The sequence below is a fragment of the Macaca nemestrina genome, chromosome 19 (genome assembly GCF_043159975.1).
Source record: "Macaca nemestrina isolate mMacNem1 chromosome 19, mMacNem.hap1, whole genome shotgun sequence".
NCBI lineage: Eukaryota > Metazoa > Chordata > Mammalia > Primates > Cercopithecidae > Macaca > Macaca nemestrina.
Window position 1 is genome coordinate 18,381,518 of NC_092143.1, and position 20,865 is coordinate 18,402,382.

The following is a 20,865-nucleotide window of genomic DNA, read 5'->3' on the forward strand; positions in this document are numbered from 1 at the left end:
CAGCCTTTTTCTCATTGTTCTCGTCATATCAGACATTATGGCTTTGGTAAGGCATTACTGGGTAGTCCATATAAATTAGATTAAGAGTCCTGGGTTAATTTAATAAAGAGAAATATGAATGCATTTCGGTACATGAAATCTTTAGATATTGAGTTGTAAGTGCTGGAATAATTTACACATATAAATTATGTTGTTTTATATTAGTTATTATGCAGGATGTGTGCTCTTCTTCAGGTGTCAAAAGTCTTACTACTTGATTTATTCGAATCTGTCATACCTTGAATTCCATGTTGCTTTGTATCTGAAATGAACCTTCCAAAGGAAATTAACAGAAAAAGCTAACTTTAAATTTAGATAATACATCATTTTTCTATAGAAATGTTGATTTTTAACCCTTCTCTCAGATTAAAAATGAAAGAAAAATGGGGAGGGAAGGAAGGAAGGAAAAAGGAAATGCAGCTTTTCTATTGGGAAGGTGTTAATCAAGATGTGGCTGCAATAAATAAGTTCTGATGCAGGTAGGTAGGCCTCTGTTATTAACAAAAAGAGGAACCTATTTTATGTCTACAAGTCTGGGGAGTTCCCAAGACCACCCTCAGCTTTAGTAATTCACTAGAATTCACAGAACTCACTGAATGCTGTTATATTCAGTTACAGTTTATTCCAGGCCATAGGGCAGAGTCCAGGATACCAGATTCTGAGTTTCTGTTTCTCCCTGTGGAATCAGGACAGCATTAGCCTCCCGCTATTGATGCGTGACAGTACACATGGAGTATTGCCAGCCAGGCTTACCTAAGCTTTGTTGTCCAGACTTTTTAGTGGGGTTTGATCACATACTGCCTATGTGGCTGACCTTTAATCCCTTCTGGGGATACAGCTGGTAATATGGCCAAAAGCCCTCATCATACATCACATTGTTAGACTGTCCGGTGGCCAAGACCTCAGGCAGAACCTTCTATAAGGCATGACATTCCATGACATTCCAAGGGCCTAGAAATCACCACCCAGTAGCTGAGAACAAACACCAGCGGTCTTTTTGGGTAAGGTTAATTCATCACCGTATAACATCCCATGCCAGAAGTAACTAGGAATACCAATAAGGGTAGCTTCCCAAATCAGATTCCTAGTCACTCGGTTTAGATGAGAGTATTTTTGTGTGGTATTGAACTGTTATTCATTGTATTTCTGAAACTGACCACACATTATGTGAGAACAAATCAGTTTTCAGTTTTGTGCAAAGTGACAAACAGACATGTTAATAGAAGAGGGTTGAAATTCTGATTAATTTTATATAAAAAAGTTTGCCTAAATTAACTTGAACAGTCATTTGTGATATAGCTTCTGCCCACATGATTGGCATCTTCTCTTACCTCTCCATCCTTGTTTTCTCTACACCATCCTCACTTTGACACCAAGCTCTCTATGGACTCTTGATGTGTATATAGGCTATTCCCTCTGCCAGAAACCTCTTTCTCTCCAAACCTCCTTTCTTCTGACTCCTACTTTTTACTTAGATTTCACCTTCCATTGGGAAGCCTTCCCTTCCATCCTAATCAGGGTATGAACCCCTTCCTCTGTTTCTATAATTGCCTATATTTTCCAATGATAGCACTCCCTCTGTCCCCTGCTCACACACACACACACACACACACACACACACACACACACCCCCACACCCCCGATAATTTGACTGAATTATTTAGTAGAGCCTATGCCTTGTGAGGAGGAGTTTATCTCCAGCACCTAAGACAGTGATTGGCACACAGTAGGTAGTCAGTACAGTAAATATTTGTTGATAGATGGATGACATGACATCTTTCCACTGACATCTTTAGTATTATCTAGTTTTTTTTTTTAATTGATGTTGGCTGCTTCTTTATTTCTAGTTATTCAGAAATGTCACTTTTGTGTTCATTTGATTGATAATTCTATTTCTGGATTTTAGACTACTACTAATTCTAATACAAGCAAAAGTTTCAGTAAATGACATATTCTTGTTGACTACAGTCAGCTAGTGATTGTTAGAGTCAGAAATCTGAAACATACAGTCCTAAAATAACTTTGTTTTTAGACTGAATCTAAATAGGTTTGTTTTTAATTGAGCCTTTTTTTTTCTTACAGCATTTTTTCTTCTTGGTCAAGGATTATGGCAGCTGGCTTGATATTGGGACAAGGTATAGTATATATGGTCATGCATTGCTTAACAACAGGGATGAGTTCTGAGAAATGCAATTTCTTCTCTGTGCAAACATCACAGAGTATATTCACACAAACCTAGATGGTGTAGCCTGCTCCACACCTAAGATATGGTATAGCCTATTGCTCCTAGACTATAAACCTGTACAGCATGTTATTATACTGAATACTGTAGGCAATTGTAACCCAACGGTAAGTATTTATGTGTCTACACATAGAAAAGGTATAGTAAAAAATGCAATGTAGAGGATTTTTTACTGGTACACCTATCTAGGACACTTACCGTGAATGGAGCTTGCAGGACTGGAAGTTGTTCTGGGTGAGTCAGTGAGTTATTACCGTAACCTTTTTTACTTTATAAGGTTTTTAACTTTTTGACTTTATAATAACACTTAGCTTAAACACACAAACACATTATATAGCTATACAAAAACCTTTTCTTTCTTTATATCCTCATTCTCTAAGCTCTTTTCTATTTTAACATTAATATTTTAATTTAATATTTTAAAATTACTTTTTGTTTTTACTTTTTAAACTTTTTTGTTAAAAACTAAGATACACACACACATTCACCTACACCTACAGAGGGTCAGGATTTTTATCTCCACATCTTGTCCCACTGGAAGGTGTTCACAGGCAATAACATGCATGGAACTGTCATCTCTGATAACAGTGCTTTCTAGAATACCTCCTGAAGGACCTGCCTGAGGCTCTTTTACAGTTAAATTTATATATATATATGGAAAAGGAGTACAGTCTAAAAAGCCATGAAAAATATGGTATAGTAAATGTAGATACTAGTAACAGTTGTTTATTGTCATTATCAGATATTATGTGCTGTACATAATTGTATGTGCTAGACTTTTATAGGACTGGCAGTGTAGTAGGTTTGTTTACACTGGCATCACCACAAACAAGTAAGAGTAATGCTTTGTGCTGCAAAGACACCGCGCTATCACGAGGTCTGTTATAATCTTATGGGAACACTGTGTACATGCAGGCCATTGTTGACTAAAACATCGTTATGTGGCGCATGACTACACTAACGTAGAAGTTCTTAATAATGTAGTGAAAAAAATTAAAACTTAGTATCTTAGTATAGAAGGTGCCAATATGATTTTGAGGTAAGTGCAGCAAGTAGCCATTATTTTAAGCCTCTGAAAATGAGACGTCTCTCCAATTCTTGGCATTAGCACATCAGCAAATGTTTACATGGAGTGCTGTGGGGAGGATGATAGATGTTAAGTCTAGAGAGAACTAAAGGGCAACAGAAGATGCAAGATAAACTACTTGAATCCATGGTTTCAAAGCTGATCATTCCAGTGTCCTTGTGTGTTTCCTTAATCTCTCATCTCTGTTTAGAAAAATGAGGCTGTTCTAGTTGCAGTATGAATTTTATATGGTAGTTTAAATTTCATGTGATCATTATCTGTCTCCTAGAATCTTTAATATGGTAACCTTTTAATATGTGATAACTATTTAAAGTGTAAATAGTATAAAGTATAAAGGCCAGGGACAGTGGCCCACACTTGTAATCCCAGCACTTTGGGAGGCCGAGGTGGGAGGATTGCTTGAGCCCAGGAGTTTGAGACCAGCTTGGGACAACATAGTGAGACCGTGTTTCTACAAAAAGCAAAAAAAAAAAAAAAAAAAATGACCCGGGTGCAGTGGCCCATGCCTGTAGTCTCAGCTACTCAGGAGGCTAAGGCAGAAAAAGTGCTTGAGCCTGGGAGGTCAGGGCTACGGTGAGCCATGACTGGGCCACTGCACTCCAGCCTGGGCCACAGAGTAAGATCCATCTCAAAAAAAAAATTAATTAGTTAATTAAAAATAAAGTGTAATCTGAACAAAAAGTCAGTTTCCTTTTTATTGTGATTTAAATTTCAATGATTGCCATAATCTGTTAAATTTCTTTTCTTTGAGAGGAAGAAAGCAAAATTGATTCTTTTGTCTTTTCTTCTCCAAATGCATTCTGAGACAGAATACATTTTTGTATACTGATTTTATTTCATTTAGTCAATATTCATTCATCACTTTGTGTTGCCAAGAATTGTATGGGTTTGCGGGAGACACCATGTGTTAAACATCCTCTTCCCTCTGTTGATACCTCTTAGGCAGCTCCTGGCATGTACTGCCTGGTTATTTATATACATATCTGCCTCTCCCAATAGACTGTGGATTCCCTGGGATCCAGGATTGGATTCGAATCTCTTACATGCCATACGTGCTTGGCATGTAAAAGGTACTCCATAGATAATTGATTTTGTTTTCATTTGTCTCTTAAACTTGAAAGTTAGGGAAAGTTTAGAGATCCCCTTCCGCTCCCCTCCCCAGCCCTCTCATCCCAAAGTGCCCAGGCAGATAGTGGCCAGAGCATGGGCTTTAGACCAGAGCGCCTGGGTTTGAATCTCATTTCTGCCACGTTTGAGCTGTGAAACCTTTGCTAAGTGACTTAATCTCTCTAAGCCCCCCATTTCTCTTGTAGCCATTTTGAATGAATTAATTTATATAAAGCATTTAAGTATTTAGCGTAGTGCCTGGCATCTAGTAAACTTCAGTGAATGTCAGCAATTGTTATTGTTGTCATTCTGTAATTCTGCTTTTTTGTCCTTTACAGTGCTTCTTACATTTGGCATACCTCTCTTTACTCTACCATTTGATTATTTTCATTTTAGACATAGGTCAGAATTTTGCTTCAAAAATATTCTGGTAAAATACAGTATTTTGTGTATGAGACTTTTTCTTTTATTTTTAACTGTGGTAAACTACGCATAATGAAATTTACCATCATAACAGCTTTTCAGTGTACAGTTCAATGGTATTAAGTATGCATTCACATGGTTGTGCAACTATTACCACACACCGTCTGTCTCCAGAACTCTTTCCATCTTGAAAAGCAAACTCTGAATGCATTAATCAGTCACATCCCATTCTCCCTCTCATCAGCCCCTGGCGACCACCATTCTACCTTTCTTTCTATGAATTTGATGACTCTGGGTACCTCATGTAAATGACTTCATACAGTATTTGTCTTTCTTGCAACTGACTTATTTCACTTGGTGTAATATCATTAAAGTTCATTTATATTGTAGCATGTGTCAGAATTTCTTTCCTTTTAAAGGCCGAATGCTATTTCATTGTATGTGTATATGCATATGCCATATTGTTCACCTGTTCATCTGTCAATGGATACTAGAGTTCTTTCCACCTTTGGTTATTGTAAATAATGCTGCTGTGAACTTGGGTGTGAGACTGTTTTGATCAGAGACGTCTAAATTGGTTTGACTCTAAAGAGGTGCCAAGGAATGAAGAAGATGCAATTTTCATAGGAAGATGTGCATCATTAGTTTATGAACAGGCATTCATAAACTAATACTAATTCTTAGTATTGCACTAAGAATTTTAGATTTTCTTTAATTAGCTTGAGGTTTATCTTTACCTGGCATGTTTTTTTCTTCAAAGTAAAAAGTTTTTACTCTGATTACCAGTAATAACGTGTATAAAACACAAAGCACCTTTTCATATCCATGATCTCAATTCAATCCAGCAAATATTTATTGAGCACCAGCTGTATGCTAGGAGAGTTGCTGGGGATGAGAAACTCACAGTTCTGGGCTCTCAGGAAGCATAAGGCTGGAGGAGGAAGCAGATCCGTGAGCAGGCCATATGGTGCAGTGTGAGAAATTCTACAGTAGGCTCTCTTGTACTGTGGGGACACTTAGGGTATCTGTCTGAGTCTTGTAGCTTAAGGCAGGTTTGTCAGGACAGGAGCTGTCTGACACTGCAAGTGTGGCGCTTACAAGAGTATGTTGGGTCACAAGAACTAGGGAGAATGTGTAGAGTGAGAGAAGGTGAAGAGCAGAGAACAAGAAGTATAGAAACGGGGCTGAAAGAAGTGGCCAGAAGGCAGGAGAAAACCGAGAGAGAGCCGTGTTGTGAAAATCATGTGAGCATTTCAGGCAGGAGAGAGGTCATGCAGTCTCAGATGTGACAGAGTGTAAGTGAAAACATAAAGGCGTGCCTTGGTTTAAGTGGCAGTGGGCATTGTTGAGCGTGGCTGGAGAAGTTTCAGGGGTAGGATCTGGTGCTAGATTGCTGCACTGAATCAGATCCACCAGTTTCCAGGTGAGGACTGCAGACCAAAGATAAACATTTTTCTTTTTTCTACCAAGACCCCAATAAAAATAAACACACTTAGCAAAATGAAAAGAATGGGAGAAGGACTCTCAGCAAATTTGAGTTCAACAAATTTCTAGAAGATAGGTAACCAGAGGGAGGAAGCAGCAGCCCAGAAGCTACAGACCGGTATGACCAAAGGGAAGGGAGTTGCAGGGGCTTTAGACTCAGTCAGACAGTAATGTGGAAGGAGGAGTGAGGAAGGGAAGCAGGAGATTAATTGGATATCTGCCTACCAAATGATGGTATCAACAGGCTCTCCGTAGCCTGTCTCCTCCTTCCTTCATCCCCATGGAGAAAGTGCTACAGGTGTTTTACTCCCAGTGGAAAACCAGAAGACGCCTCTGAAGAGACAAAAAAAAAAAAAAAAAGAAAAGACCTGGGAGGAATTTCACTGCTATGATATATGTGCCTCCACTTTAGTGAGGCTGTCCTCCATTCTAGCATGTGTAGCCTCTTCCTAACAAAGGACAGAGACAGGCATCCCTCCTACTCATCCTGTAACATGACACAGCAATTCCTATCACATGCCTAGAACTTACTGTGGCCATCCTATTTGTGAGTTAGACCTAGAGGGAAAAGAGACTTTCTTAAAAAGTGAAATACACACTACCCTTGCCCCAGCAATTCCAGGTACCCAAGAGAAGGCAAAACATATGTATGCTGAAAGACTTGTACAGGAATTTTCATAGCAGCTATATTAATAAGAACCAAAATCTTGAAACAATCCAAATGTTCACCAGCACATGAATGGACAAACAAATTGTGCTGTAGCCATACAATGGGATATTACTTATCTAAAAAGGAAGTGAGTAAGTGATGAGCTCAACTACATGGATAACTATCAGAAACTTTATAGAGTTAAAGAAACCAGATATCTAAGACTATATAGTGTACTCCATTTATATAAAATTCTAGAGCAGGCAAGACTGTAGTCACAGAAAGTTGATCACTGGTTGTTTGGGGCTGGCAGTTGGGGTATGATTGACCACAAAAGGGTATGTAGGAACTTTTAGGGTAACAGAAATGTTCTATATTTTGAAGGTGTTTTTAGTTACACGAGTGTACCATTTGTCAATACTCAGTTAACGGGACATTTAAAATGGTTCCATTTTCTCACATGTAAATTATACCTCAAAGTTGATTCATAAGGAAAAATAGAAAAATTAAAAGTTGAAATGAGTGGAGCATAGTATACATAGATTAAATTCTGGTTAGTAGGAGGGACTTTGTTTTAAATGGATGCATCCATAAACAACAACATAAAGGTACTAAGTCATATTAGGGGGGTAACCACCAGAAGATCTAAAAAGAAAAGTAGAGTCGTTGCTCTGAAAAGTAATAAGAAGGAATGAGAGATTGTTGCTTTTCATTATAAGTCTTTCTCCATTATTTTGCTTTTCTAGTACTTGCGTATATGACCGATAAAAAAGAGAAAAATGCATAAGTAGAATTGGAAGTCAGGAAGCAGAGTTCTAAGTACAGACTACTCTTTCAAATTTAATTAGAAAGGGGAGAAGAAACAGAGTAGTAGTATTGCATGGGAATACCCTCACACCTCCCTTTGAGGGAGATTTTATTTTCATTTATTTTACTAATGAGCATGAGGAATATTATAATTAGAAGGAGTGAATGTCCCTAGTTAAATTAAAGTGTAATTACTCTCTGTCAAAGAAGGATTTTGAAGGCATTATGTGGGGCCCAAATGGAGTGAGCTCATTCCCAGAGCAGAGCAGAGGCAGAGAGCCTCCCACAAGGTCACAACAAGGCTGTGCATTGCTACAGAGTCCACATACCCATCAGTTGTTTATCTGAGATTGGAGTCATGAAAGACGTGATAAAGGCTGTTCAGAAACCACAGAGTCCTCTCTATTAGACAAAAGGCAAAGTAAGATAGAAGCTCAAACTTGAGTAGGAAGCCCAGGATGTCAGTCAAAGGGTTGCCCCTGGTCGCATTTCTACCAAAAATAACCAACACTTCTGTGCTACTTTATTTACATTACTTTCTACATTATTTCATGTGATTTTCCTCATAACACTGTAGATATTATCTTTCACAGTAGATACATTTGCCATCTCCATTTTACAGATGAGGACACTGTGGCCCTAAGGAGATTGTGACTTGCTCATGTCACAGAGTCAGTCCATGGTTGAGCTGATCTTAAAGGAAGCACTTGTGAATGGTGAAGCTGCCATGGGGTGTGCAGGCTGCTCAGTCACTGCCTGTTTTGCGCATGCTGCCAAACTGCACAGTTGGCAAAGTGATTTGTTATTTACGTCAGAAGATGGAAACAAGTAGTAAATGTCACATTGGTAATTAAGAGGAAAACCTTGTGACATGAAGACTATTGTTAGCAAGTTAAAAGCTATGGTTAAAGAAAGCCTGTGGGAGTATTATGTTGCCAAAACTAAAGCTTTGAGTAAGGCCCAAAAGGGCTTTTGCTAGGGCTACAGAGAATGGGGCAAAATCAGAGAAGCAGTGATGACACGAGATACCCAGAAGCAAGCCCCTGAACAGAAATTTTCCTTGGCTGCAGCATCCCCTTTGCTTACCTTGATTACCTTTATGCCTGGGACTGAAATAGAGGAGATTTCAGCCTTGGAATCCTGAATTCATTATCTTTTTCCTACTTACTAACATATTTAGTCTTTCATGCTTTATTCAACAACTACTTACTGAGCAATAACACAAGTCTGTCTTTTTAAAAATATTTACTTATTTATTTATTTATTAAGACAGAGTCTCGCTCTGTCGCCCAGGCTGGAGTGATGTCAGCTCACTGCAAGCTCCGCCTCCCGGGTTCCCGCCATTCTCCTGCCTCCGCCTCCCGAGTAGCTGGGACTACAGGCGCCTGCCACTGCGCCCGGCTAATTTTTTGTATTTTTAGTAGAAACGGGGTTTCACCGTGTTAGCCAGGATGGTCTCGATCTCCAGAGTCGTGATCCACCTGCCTCGGCCTCCCAAAGTGCTGAGATTACAGGCGTGAGCCATCGCGCCCGGCGAAGCCTGTTTTTTAAATTATGTTCATTCTGCCCCTTATTCAGTTTTCTCAACTGAATAATCCATTCTCTTGTTAGTTCATGACGGGTTCCATTCCGTTCAGCACTCTTTTCCCTGTTTCGTTTCTGTTTTCAGAAACGAAGGGTTTCATCACTTTTAGTCTTTCATCTAAAAGTTGACTGGCAGAGTATTCCCAGAACAACTTCTCTTTCCTTTCTCTACCTCTCTAATAATGTACTGTTTTATAAAAAAGGAAAAAAAAAAAAAAGGAGGGGAGAAAGGAAGGAAGGAAGGCATGCAAAAGAAAGAAGGAAGGAAGAAAGGAGGACAAAGGGAGGAAAAGAGAGAGAAAGAAAAAGAAAACACCTTTTAGCCTTTTATTGTCCCCCTTCCTGCATCAGTATCAGCCTTTGGTCTATTCTGGAAGTCCTGTGTTTGTCTTTGTCCAGGAGGCTTTCTTTTATCCCTTCTGCAGTCTTTAATGTTGCTTGTTTAACGACTCACCATTTTTCTCTTGAAAATTCTGGGAAGCTTTTTTTTTTTTTTTGGAAGTGTCAAGTTCAGCTGTTTTAACTAATTTAATACAACCATGTTTCTCTCCTCTCCCTCTGGGATCACCAGAAACTAATTGGGGGATCGTATTGTTTTGCCACAGAAAAACTTCTACCCAAACCTGAGAAAAGCAGGTTAAGTTAAACAATGATTGGGAAAAGTTAAGGATTATTGAGAAAGGTATTAAATTGATGATAATGATATTACTAGTAGAGTATCATTTATTGTATGCAGTGTATTAGGAATTGTACTTATGTTATCTCGCGGATTCTCATGAAATGATGTGGAGAAAATATTAACAATTTCTATTTTACAGAGTAGAAACTGGTTCTGAAAGATTGCACAATAATGTGGCATAGCTAGGTTTATTTTTTGCATTGTGTATGTGTTTAATATATCGATCACTTTTCAGAAAAAAAATACATATTGAACACTCACCATGCATAAAGCATTCCCAGATGTTGTCAAGTGCCCAGAGATGAATGGGACTTAAGACTTGATGATGCTCCATCTCTGGAGATAGATAGCTGCTTCATCAAGAATGTAAACATAAGGATTTATAACTGGTATGGAACATTCCAGTCCTGGAAGTGTATGACTCTTAATGGATGGCCACTGCTTTCAGGGAGGTTATGGCCTAATGTAGGTTTAAAGACATAATGATCATGATTATAGTATAAGGCAACATGTGGTTAAGGGTTATAAGAATACAGAAGGGAGGCTGCTTCACTTAAGCCTTCAGTGACAGAAAACATCATGCCAAGTCTGGCATTTGAACTGGGCCTTGAACAAAAGGTGTAATTTCTTTTTTTTTTTTTAATTATACTTTTAAGTTCTAGGGTACATGTGCACAATGTGCAGGTTTGTTACATATGTATACATGTGCCATGTTGGTGTGCTGCACCCATTAACTTGTCATTTACATTAGGTATATCTCCTAATGCTATCCCTCCCTGCTCCCCCTACCCCACGACAGGCCACGGTGTGTGATATTCCCCACCCTGTGTCCAGGTGTTCTCATTGTTCAATTCCCACCTATGAGTGAGAACATGCAGTGTATGGTTTTCTGTCCTTGCAATAGTTTGCTCAGAATTATGGTTTCCAGCTTCATCCATGTCCCTACAAAGGAAATGAACTCATCCTTTTTTATGGCTGCACAGTATTCCATGGTGTATATGTGCCACATTTTCATCTGTCTGTCTAAAATAGTCTTCCCAAACCTGTAAGTCCCCTAACTAAAATTACACCAAAAGGTGTACAACCTTGTTTCTCTCATCTCCCTCTGGGATCACCAGAAACTATTGTTTTGCCACAGAAAAACTTCTACCCAAAAGGTATAATTTCAATTAGGGCACTTACAGGTTTGGGAAGACTATTTTAGACAGGCAGATGGACATGAGCAAAGTCATAGAGGTAAAAAGCCCAATGCATATGTGCATGATATGTGATAAATAATTTGGATTTCAGAATCTATAAATTTTGGATAAAGTCTATAAAACCATAGATTTTGGATAAAGAAATTTCTAGAAAATAGCCTTTGGGAGGCTTAAGTTTTTTATTTTGATATAGTCCATTTTATTTTACATTTATTTATTACCTGTGTTTGCTTGATATGTTTTTATTATTTTTGTTTTCCCTTCTTCTCATGGGTGTTGATGCTTGGTACATTTTAAAAGAGCTAGTGCAAGCTCACATTTAACGTCTACCATGACGTTCCTGTTGATATTTGTGTGGTACCTCCAGCCTTATTCTTAACATTCCTTTACATAGCCATCATGGAATAAACAGCACAAAACAGCAAGAAAAAAACAATACAAAAGCATAAAACAAACAATGAGCATCATTCAAACCAAGGGAAACAGAATGACACATCAGCACTTATAGGCGGAGAATGCATTTATAACCACCACCACCCCATACTAGCCATGAGAAAAGGGTGTTAATTTTATGTTTCAGCGCTTTAAATAATTTATGTATACATATTAAAATACTATTAATGCTATTCAGGGTAAAAATATGCTATAGAAATATTTTGTGATAATATTTTTTATAGTGGGAGCTCCCCTGAATATACAGTGAGCCTGTGCCCTGATTTCCCGGAGACATTCCTGATTTATGCCTGTTTGTCCTGCTATAACCGTCACACCCCCGTCTATACAACATTAAAGATCCAAAGTGGATAAGAAGATGATAAAGGCACAGCCAGTGAATAAGTTATGTTAAACCTTAGTTTACCTCTTTCTCAGTGTTTCATCATTGGGGATCAAACCCCCGTAGGTTAAATGGGGCGCTTGCTCTGAGAAACTTCTCAAAGGTAAGTATAAGAAACTTCAGATCTCTGTTCATCAGGCTGATGGCACTGAACAAATCTACGTAAATTTCCCACACATTCTATTGGTCATTCCTGATGAAATATCTCCTTGCTCTGTCTCCTTTGTCTCTTATTATACTGTCGAAAAGATGCCCTCTTTAAGAGAAGAAGTTGATTGCAGGGTCAGGGGAGTAGGGTCAGGATGGAGAGACGAAAATGAAATCTGAGTTGGTGAAGTTAGGCTTTCTAAATGGAATTGCCCCTGATTGATGCTGCAATGTGATATTTTTGTTGTTGCTAAGTTAGAATTCTAAGGTCTTTCCTTTGTATCCTGTGTAGCAGTAATGGCATATAGTGCCTCTGTGAATCATGTGGTGCTGGTCTGATGGGCAGGAGGGGTTCATGCATCTTCATAAACATCTAGTTTATTGCTAGGAAAAGGCTTGGATAATGGTGGGGAAGTAGGGGGAAATGTACGTCAAGATTCAGAACTAAAGCACCGTACAATAGGGTTCACATGTCAAAACTTCATTATTGTACTTTTTTCTGCTTCCTGTTTGTGAGAATGTTGCATTTAAGTTTTGAGTTTCCAGTTACTCTTATGTGAAGTATATTTGAAAAGCTGTGGTGTTTCTTGTCATTTTGCTGATATTATGAACTGTCCAGCAGAGCTCCCTTCACGGGTGCCGGGGTTATTGGAATTGTGCTCCTACACTGGTTCCCCTTCATGACGAATTTTATTCCTAAACTCCTTTGTGTTAATAGTATAATTAGCAATTTCAGCCATTCCATGCTTTTTATTCACGGGAGTGGAATGTTGCCCTTTTGTCCTCACTATTTTATTGCTTTCTGAATCCTGAAGTGGTGGGAATCTGTCCCAGAATTTGAGAGAGGAGTGGGAGCTGACTGCCCCGTGAATGTAGTCTGGTGTATATCTGTAATGCTTATAGTGTTGTGGTGACTGCCGTGGGTTTTTAGAATACTTTTGAGAGATTTGTCACCTATTATTAATAGTTTCAGGTTAATAAGTATAGCTTCTTAAACAATAAAGACTGTATTGTTAGGGCATTAGATAGTGTATCTGTTTATAGCCATAGTACTCTCTGTTTCGAATGCATCTTCAGAGCAGATTTTACCAAACTGAAACTGAGACTCAGGAAGGATGCACTGCAGTCAGTGTATTCAGCTGAAACTACTGGTGTGAGTTCAGTGTTTCTCTTGAGAACCTGTGGCATCAGGTATGCTTTTTAACAGCCATGTGAAAAATATCCTGCCCAGCCATAAAACTGTTCAGCTGACAGAGCTAATTTAGTATTTTCTTCTTTTGATCTTTACACTTTATCTTCGTTTATAGCAGGTCATAAACTTTATAGAGTATTGCCTTTTATATGGCATACTGAAAATGCATTTTTAAAACCAGAGAAAAAAATTCATTTGAGGTAATTTTCCTAACTATAAAAACATATATTCAGATTTATGTTCTAAATCCATTTGTAGTGAGGTGGGTAGAGTAGTCAGGATCATCAGTTTGATTGAGCTGCAGTTTGATTTGATGGCACTATTCATTTGGACTTTAATTTTTTTCCCACATGCACCATTGTTATACCTTATTGAAATACAAATGACAACCAACGTGTTTATCATTTCTCTTTCGATATAATAAGAACTCAAAAAAAAAGAGAGAACTCATGATTCTATTCAATAGTGTTTGTATATCCTAAATGTAATTAGTAAGTGTCATAAAACATCTGTACTCTTACAACGAATACCGAACTTTATTAAAATCAATGACTCTCAGACTTTTTCTGCCCCAGTACCTCGAACAGGTATGACCTGCTTCTACTGCCCATCACCCTGATAGAGGAGAAATACAATCAACATTTTGTCACTATTGTGCAGGTTGAAAAGGCCTGCCTGGCAATTCCGTGTGCCTCCACACATACACTCTTCCCCTCGACCATCACACATGTACATCTTGAGAATTGCTGATTTAAATGATGGCACAATAGTCATGGGAGGGGAGTGGGAACAGCTGAACTCATTTCAAGTTGAAATTTGATGTTCTTTTAACTCTGCTATGTTGAGATGACACCAAGACTTGATTGATGCAAGATATCACAAGTTGGATGCCTTATGGCTCAATTGCATGAAGATGATGAGTTTCACAACGGTTTCCTGCCAATTATGTTAGCTTACATGAGCTGAGAGTAATTTCAGGCCACTGTAAGGAGATGAGTGATCTGTGGAATGCCTTTTATAGACAGACTTTAGATTAAATTTGAGGATGGGTCACCTGGTTTTACAAGCCATTTTTGTTAGACATCAAGTCAGATTTAATATTTTAACCTAAAAGTGATGGCAAAATTCAACAACAAAAATCTGCTAGCATGTAATATTTTCTTTCTTTGCTTTTATTCTTAACAGCTTGAGATAATTCATACCATAAAATTTATCTATTTTAGTTTTTTAATGATTTAATAAATGTTTTAAGTCATTTTGATGATTTTTAGCAAATGAATGGAGTTGGGCAACCATCGCCACAATCTATGTTTAAAACATTTCCATCACACAGAAAATACCCGCTACCTGTTCACAATCTGTTCCCATTACCATTCCAAGCCCAGGCAACCACAAATCTGCTTTCTGTCTCTATAGATTTGCCTATTGTGGACATTTCATATAAACAGAAAAATACAAAATGTAATTTTTTTCACCTAACTTCTTCCAGTTAGTGTAACTTTTTATTTTTATTTTTTTGCCATTCATCTATATTGTAGCATGTAAAAGTACTTTATTCATTGCTGAATAATGCTCCATTGTTTGGATATACCACATTCTATAATCCTTTCTATAATGCTTATAAAAGATTAATCTTTTATGGTCCTTGTTGCTTTTAATCTATCTAGCTCCCCACCTCCTTGCCTGGTTTCCCCCATGGAACCAAGGTCAGATTGAGCTTTTCTGGATTTGACCTCCAGGCTCTATGCTGAAGAGTTTGTACTCCTTCACTCATCTCATCTCTGACTACAGACTTCAGTCCCTGAAGAAGTTGGGATGATTATATCCAGTGTTTTTGTTTTTGTTTTTGTTTTTTTGAGACAGGGTCTTGCTCTTTTACCCAGGCTGCAGTACAGTGAGATGATCACCACTGCAGCTTCCACCTTGTAGCCTGAAGTGATCTTCCCAACTCAGTCTCCTGAGTAGTGAGGACCACAGGTGTCTGCCACCACACCCGGGTAATTTTTTTAATTTTTATTTTTTAGAGACAGGGTCTCACTCTGTTGCCCAGGCTGGTCTCAAATTCCTAAGCTCACGAGATCCTTCTGCCTTGGCCTCCCAAAGTGCTGGGATTACAAGCATGACGAGCCACTACACCTGGCCTGGATTGAGGATTTTAATCTCAGGAACTGGTACCAATTTTGGAGTGTCCTCTGAGGCCTCAGGAACAGAATAGAGTTGAAGATTTCTGTGGTAATTATGAAGTCAGCCTTAGAGTTCTGTGGCTAAACCTAGCATAATTTGTAAACATCACATAAATAGCAATATATTACAAATATATTAAAGAAAATACTGAAAACATTAAGAAAAAATAAGTCATTCATAATTCAGTGTCTCAGTTTGTAGTATTCAGGGAGAACCACTATTCCATATATTGATGTATGTCCTTTTAGCTTTAATTTATGTGCAGACATATACAGTTTTTTTAAAAGATGGTTTTCTGTAATAACCGTTTCCCCATGTGAGTAAATACTTTTGAAAATATGAAAGTCTTATGAGCAGTGCAAGGTCAGAGATAACCAGGTTCATTCGTGTTTGTGTCTTTCCACAGTGTCGGACTTTTGTCGATGCTATTTCAATAGCAAAGGCCACGAACTGCATGGAGTTTTCTAGGAGGCAGTGCTCCTTAGAACTTCCCGGTCACTTGGTAGTCACAGCTACACCGCCACAAGCCACTCCACAAGTCAGTCAGTATTGTAAACTATATGTAATATTATACCTAATTAATATCTAAATGTTGCAGATTAAACATTCCACCACAAACAAAGTAACATTTAACATCAAGAGGAGAGAGATAGGAAAAAGGTTAAGGAAATAGTCCAGGGAAAGTGAGGAAGACAAAAAGAACCTCCCAGTCTGTGCCAGGGCCCATCTGTTTTACAAGAAAGAGTCTTTGATGTGTGCACAGACTTCAGTGGCAGATGCTGGGTGCTTATCAGGAGTGACAGCAAGACAGTGTCAGTAAAGACAGCCATTTTGAGCTGTGAAGTCCTGCTCTTTTTGTGGCTGCAGAGTCCTCCAGTGAGGACTGATAGTGCAAGAGTGTGCCTGTTTATGTCCTTATCTCGTTGGATGCAGTCTTTATATATTAATTTATTAATCAAAATATCTTGTCCCTGTTGGCAAAGTGTCCTATGAAAAGTAAGATGGAGTCTTTTTTCTGAGATGGAGTTACTTGTGTCAAGGGTGCTCTGTATAGTTAGTGTAGCTAGAATGGTGTGAGGGAAAACATGGTGGGGAGAGAATTCAGAGAGTAGATATTTGCTGTCACTTATGACCTTTGAAAGTCATTGTAAAGAACTGGGAGTTTATTCCAAGTGTAAGTTGAAGCATTAGTTTATTGAGCAGGAAGTTATTTTTTTTGCTTCACATTTTTGACATAACACTGGCCACGGTGTAAAGAACCTATTGGAGGGATCGAGAGAGGGAGCAGGAAGATTGAGGAAGAGGCTTTCGTGGTATTGTAAGCTAGAGATGATGGCAGTTTAGGCTAGGGTAGCAATTCAAAATGGCAACAAGTGGTTGGACTTAGAAAATATTTTCAGAGAGGTTGATAGGATTTCAGAGAGGTAGATTAATATACTGGGAGAAAAAAAGAATCAAGAGTGACTCCTAGTTTTGTTTTTTAATCTTGAGTAACTGAGTGACTAGGAAAGCCATTGCAGAGATCTGGAGAAAGCTCTAAGAGGAGTGAGTTTGGTGAAAGAAGGTGTGGAAGATTAAGATCTGGGTTTTGCATATATAAAATTTAAATTAGGATAGTGCTGGAGGGAGCTATGGGATCTTGGGAGAGTTAGAATGAGAGAAATTACACATTAGTATGGTCAAGGATATGCTCATCTAGAGAAGGAAAAATGGGTGACATCTAAGAGGAAAGGGATAGTTGGAAAAATATAGTCCTTTAGTACAGTGGTCCCCAGTCATTTTGACACCAGCGACTGGTTTCGTGGAAGACAGTTTTTCCACAGATGGGGCGAGAGGCGCAGGGGCCGGCGGGGGTGATTTCAGGATGAAACTGTTCTACCTCAGGTCATCAGGCATTCATTCTATTTTCATAATGGGGACACAACCTAGATCCCTTGCACGCGCAATTCACAATAGAGTTCATGCTCCTGTGAGAATCTGGTGCTGCCACTCATTTGACAGGAAGTGGAGCTCAGGCAGTAATGCCAGCGATGCAGAGCAGCTGCAAATACAGATGAAGCTTCGCTCATTTCCCTGCCGCTCACCTCCTGCTGTGCGGCCCAGTTCCTAACAGGCCATGAACTAGTACCGGTCCAAGGCCTGGGGACTGGAGACCCCAGCTTTAGTGGGAGAGTTGGGATGGGATCCAAAGTAGAAGTGGAGGGGTTTGTTTTAGACAAGAAAGGTACAGGAGGCAATATGGGCACAGATATGAGTGGGTTAGAAAGTTCGGGGTGAGAAGAGGCACTTCTCTTGTGATCACTTTATCAGTGTTTTCTCAATTAAAAAAAAGCAGAGTCATCTGCTGAGATGGGAGGAAGGTGACAGAACTTTGAGGAGAGAAGGACACAATTTGGTTTGACTCAGAGAAGAATAATTCACAAGTGTGCAATCAGGATTGAGACACTGGTGAGAACCAAATCTCATTTGTGCTTATAAGTTTAAAGTGAGTCCAGCGAGGACAGTTGTGAGTTACTGGTGATGATTCCTTGATTTTGGGTGACAGGATGATCTGTTCTCCTGTTGATTCTAATGCCCATGTTACATTTAACTTTATATGTTAATATTTTGTAGGGCTAGTTTTACTTTATTTTTGTAGAAACTTTTTGTTTCTTTTGGCATTTTGATTTTGCTTTTTAGCTTTTGGTATTGATTATGCTTATTCTATTTTGGGGGAGTCTGATTTTATTAGGTTGGTGCAAAAGTAATTGCGGTTTTTGCCTTTTTTTTAAAAAAAATGGCAAAAACTGCAATTACTTTTGCACCAACCTAAATAAGTTCAGATTAAATTTGCTGGGGTAACATAAAACAAAAGAAGATTTTATCATTTCTTCTAATTACAAATTATCTTTAATAATTCATTTAACAAATATTGATTAAATGCCTATAAGACCTTGCATGAGACGTTAGAGGTGCAATGGGAAAAGAGAAAAAAATTATAGTCCCTGCTTCCACAGAGCTTACAGGCCAGCGTAGAGGCTAGCAACCTATGCCCATTAGCCAAATGCAGCCCACCTCTTGTTTTTGTACAGTCTGTAAACTAAAAAAAGTTTTTAATTCAACATTTCATTTTAACATTATTATAGATTCACATGAGGTTGTAAGAAAGAATACAGAGAGATCTCCTATACCCTCTACCTGACTTCCCCCCAGAGGTACCTTTGTGAGAACTAGAGTATAACATATAGTATAACCAGGATGTTGACATCGAAACTGTCAAAAGACAGAACATTTCTACCAGCACAAAGATCCTTCATGTTGCCCTTTATAGCCCAGGCACTTTGCTCCCACCCAGAAACCCTCCTTAACCCTTGGAACGTTTAATGTTTTCCATTTCTGTAGTTGTTACTTCATAAATGTGATATAAAGTAAATCATATAGTATGTAACTTTTTGGAGTTAGCTTTTTTTTTTTCTCCACTCTCAGAGTAATTCTCTGGTGATTCGTTGTTGCGTATTTCAGTCGTTCATTACTTTTTATTGCTGAGTAAATCCATGGTATGGATGTGCCACAGTTTGTTTAATCATTCACCTGTTGAAAGACATCAAGGTTATTTCAAAGTTTTGGCTATTATGAACAAAGATCCTATAAACATTCTTGTGAACATTTTTCTCCCCCTGGCGTGCATGCTCAGAATCATATTTGCGGAGTCTTGTGGTAGTTGCATGCTGAGTTTTAAAAGAAACTGCCACCAGAGTGGTTGTACCAGAGACTGTCAATCCAGTTTCTCTGCATCCCTGCCAGCATTTGGTGTTGTCACTACTTTTTATTTTAGCTGTTCAAGTGGGTGTGTAGTGATATCTCATTTTGGCTTCAACTTGTATAATGGTTAATGATGTTGAACATTTTTTCGTCTGTTTATTTACTATCTGTATATCCTCTTTGATGAAACGTCTGTTCATGTCTTTTGATCATTTTCTAATTGAATTGTTTGTGGAGTCTTTTTACTGTTGAGTTTTGAGAATTTATTCTATATCCTATTCTAGGAAATAGTCCTTTGTGGCTGAATGCAGTGGCTCATGCCTGTAATCCTAACACTTTGAGAGGCCAAAGTGGCAGAATGTTTAAGCCCAAGAGTTCAAGACCAGCCCGGGTAACATGGCAAGACCCCATCTCTACAGAAAATACAAAAATTAGCTGGCTGTGGTGGTGCATGCCTGTGGTCTCTGCTACTCAGGAGGCTGAGGTGGGAGGATCACCTGAACCCAGGGAGGTCACAGCTGCAGTGAGCTGTGATCATACCACTGCACTCCAGCCTAGGTGACAGAGCAAGACCCTGCCTAAAAAAAGAAAAGAAAAGAAGTATTTTGTCGAATGTATGGCTTGCAAGTATTTTATCCCAGTCTGTGGCTTGTCTTTTTACCCTCTTAACAGGGCCTTTCACAGAGCATAAGGTTTTTTGTTTGTTTGTTTGTTTTGAAGCCCAATTTATCAGATTTACTTTTTTAGATTGTGCTTTTTGTATTAAGACTAAGAGCTCTTTGGCTAGCTCCAGATCCCAAAGATTTTTTTTCTAAAATGTTGATATTTTTACATTTTACTTTTAAGTCCATGATCCATTTTAGTTACTTTTTGTAGATGGTGTGAGATTCACACTGATAGGCTGTGGTGATACCAGGTGTATGGTTTACACTTTTTTGGGGGCATGGGGTGCAGATTTGCATGGGTCTGTTTCCCTGTCTGTGCTTGCTTTAGCTGTGTCCCATCAACTGTGATGTGTTGGTTTTTTATTTTCATTACATTCAATCTGTTTTTTTATTTCTCTTGAAACTTCATCTTTGACCCATGGATTATTATACAGTTGTGTTTTTTAGTTTCTGAGTGTTTGGTAATATATCTGTTATCTATTGTTGATTTCTAGTTGGATTCCATTGTGGTCAGAGAAATCACACTCTGTGTGATTTCAGTTCTTTTAAACTTGCTGAGGTTTGTTTTATGGCCCAGAATATGGTCTATCTTGGTGTGTATGGGCACTTGAAAAGAGCATGTACTGTGCTCTTGTTGGGTGGAGTGTTTTATCACTGTGAGTTAAATCCTGTTGTTTGATAGTGTTGAGTTCTTCTGTATCCTTGCTGATTTTCAGTGTTGTTTTTCTATCAGTTTTTGAGAAAGGGTATCTTTGCTCTGAAGTCTGTTTCCTCTGAAGTCTATTTTATCTGATATTAAT

The 20,865-nt window shown here is 38.5% G+C and overlaps 1 protein-coding gene across 7 annotated transcripts in view; it reads left to right on the forward strand.

Annotated features, from left to right (window-relative positions):
* The window catches only part of LOC105477016 (phosphatidylinositol glycan anchor biosynthesis class N), a 157,620-nt gene that overhangs the window by 127,948 nt on the left and 8,807 nt on the right, over positions 1-20,865 (forward strand). For 4 of the 7 annotated variants that reach the window (XM_071085234.1, XM_071085238.1, XM_071085233.1 and 1 more), the window contains 2 exons: positions 4-46; positions 2,122-2,174. In XM_071085234.1, the coding sequence (XP_070941335.1) occupies positions 4-46; positions 2,122-2,174 (96 nt within the window). Of the gene's footprint in view, positions 1-3; positions 47-2,121; positions 2,175-4,367; positions 4,439-16,065; positions 16,202-20,865 lie in introns of those variants that run through there. The other 3 variants (XR_011616842.1, XM_071085235.1, XM_071085236.1) reach the window with 3 other exon arrangements.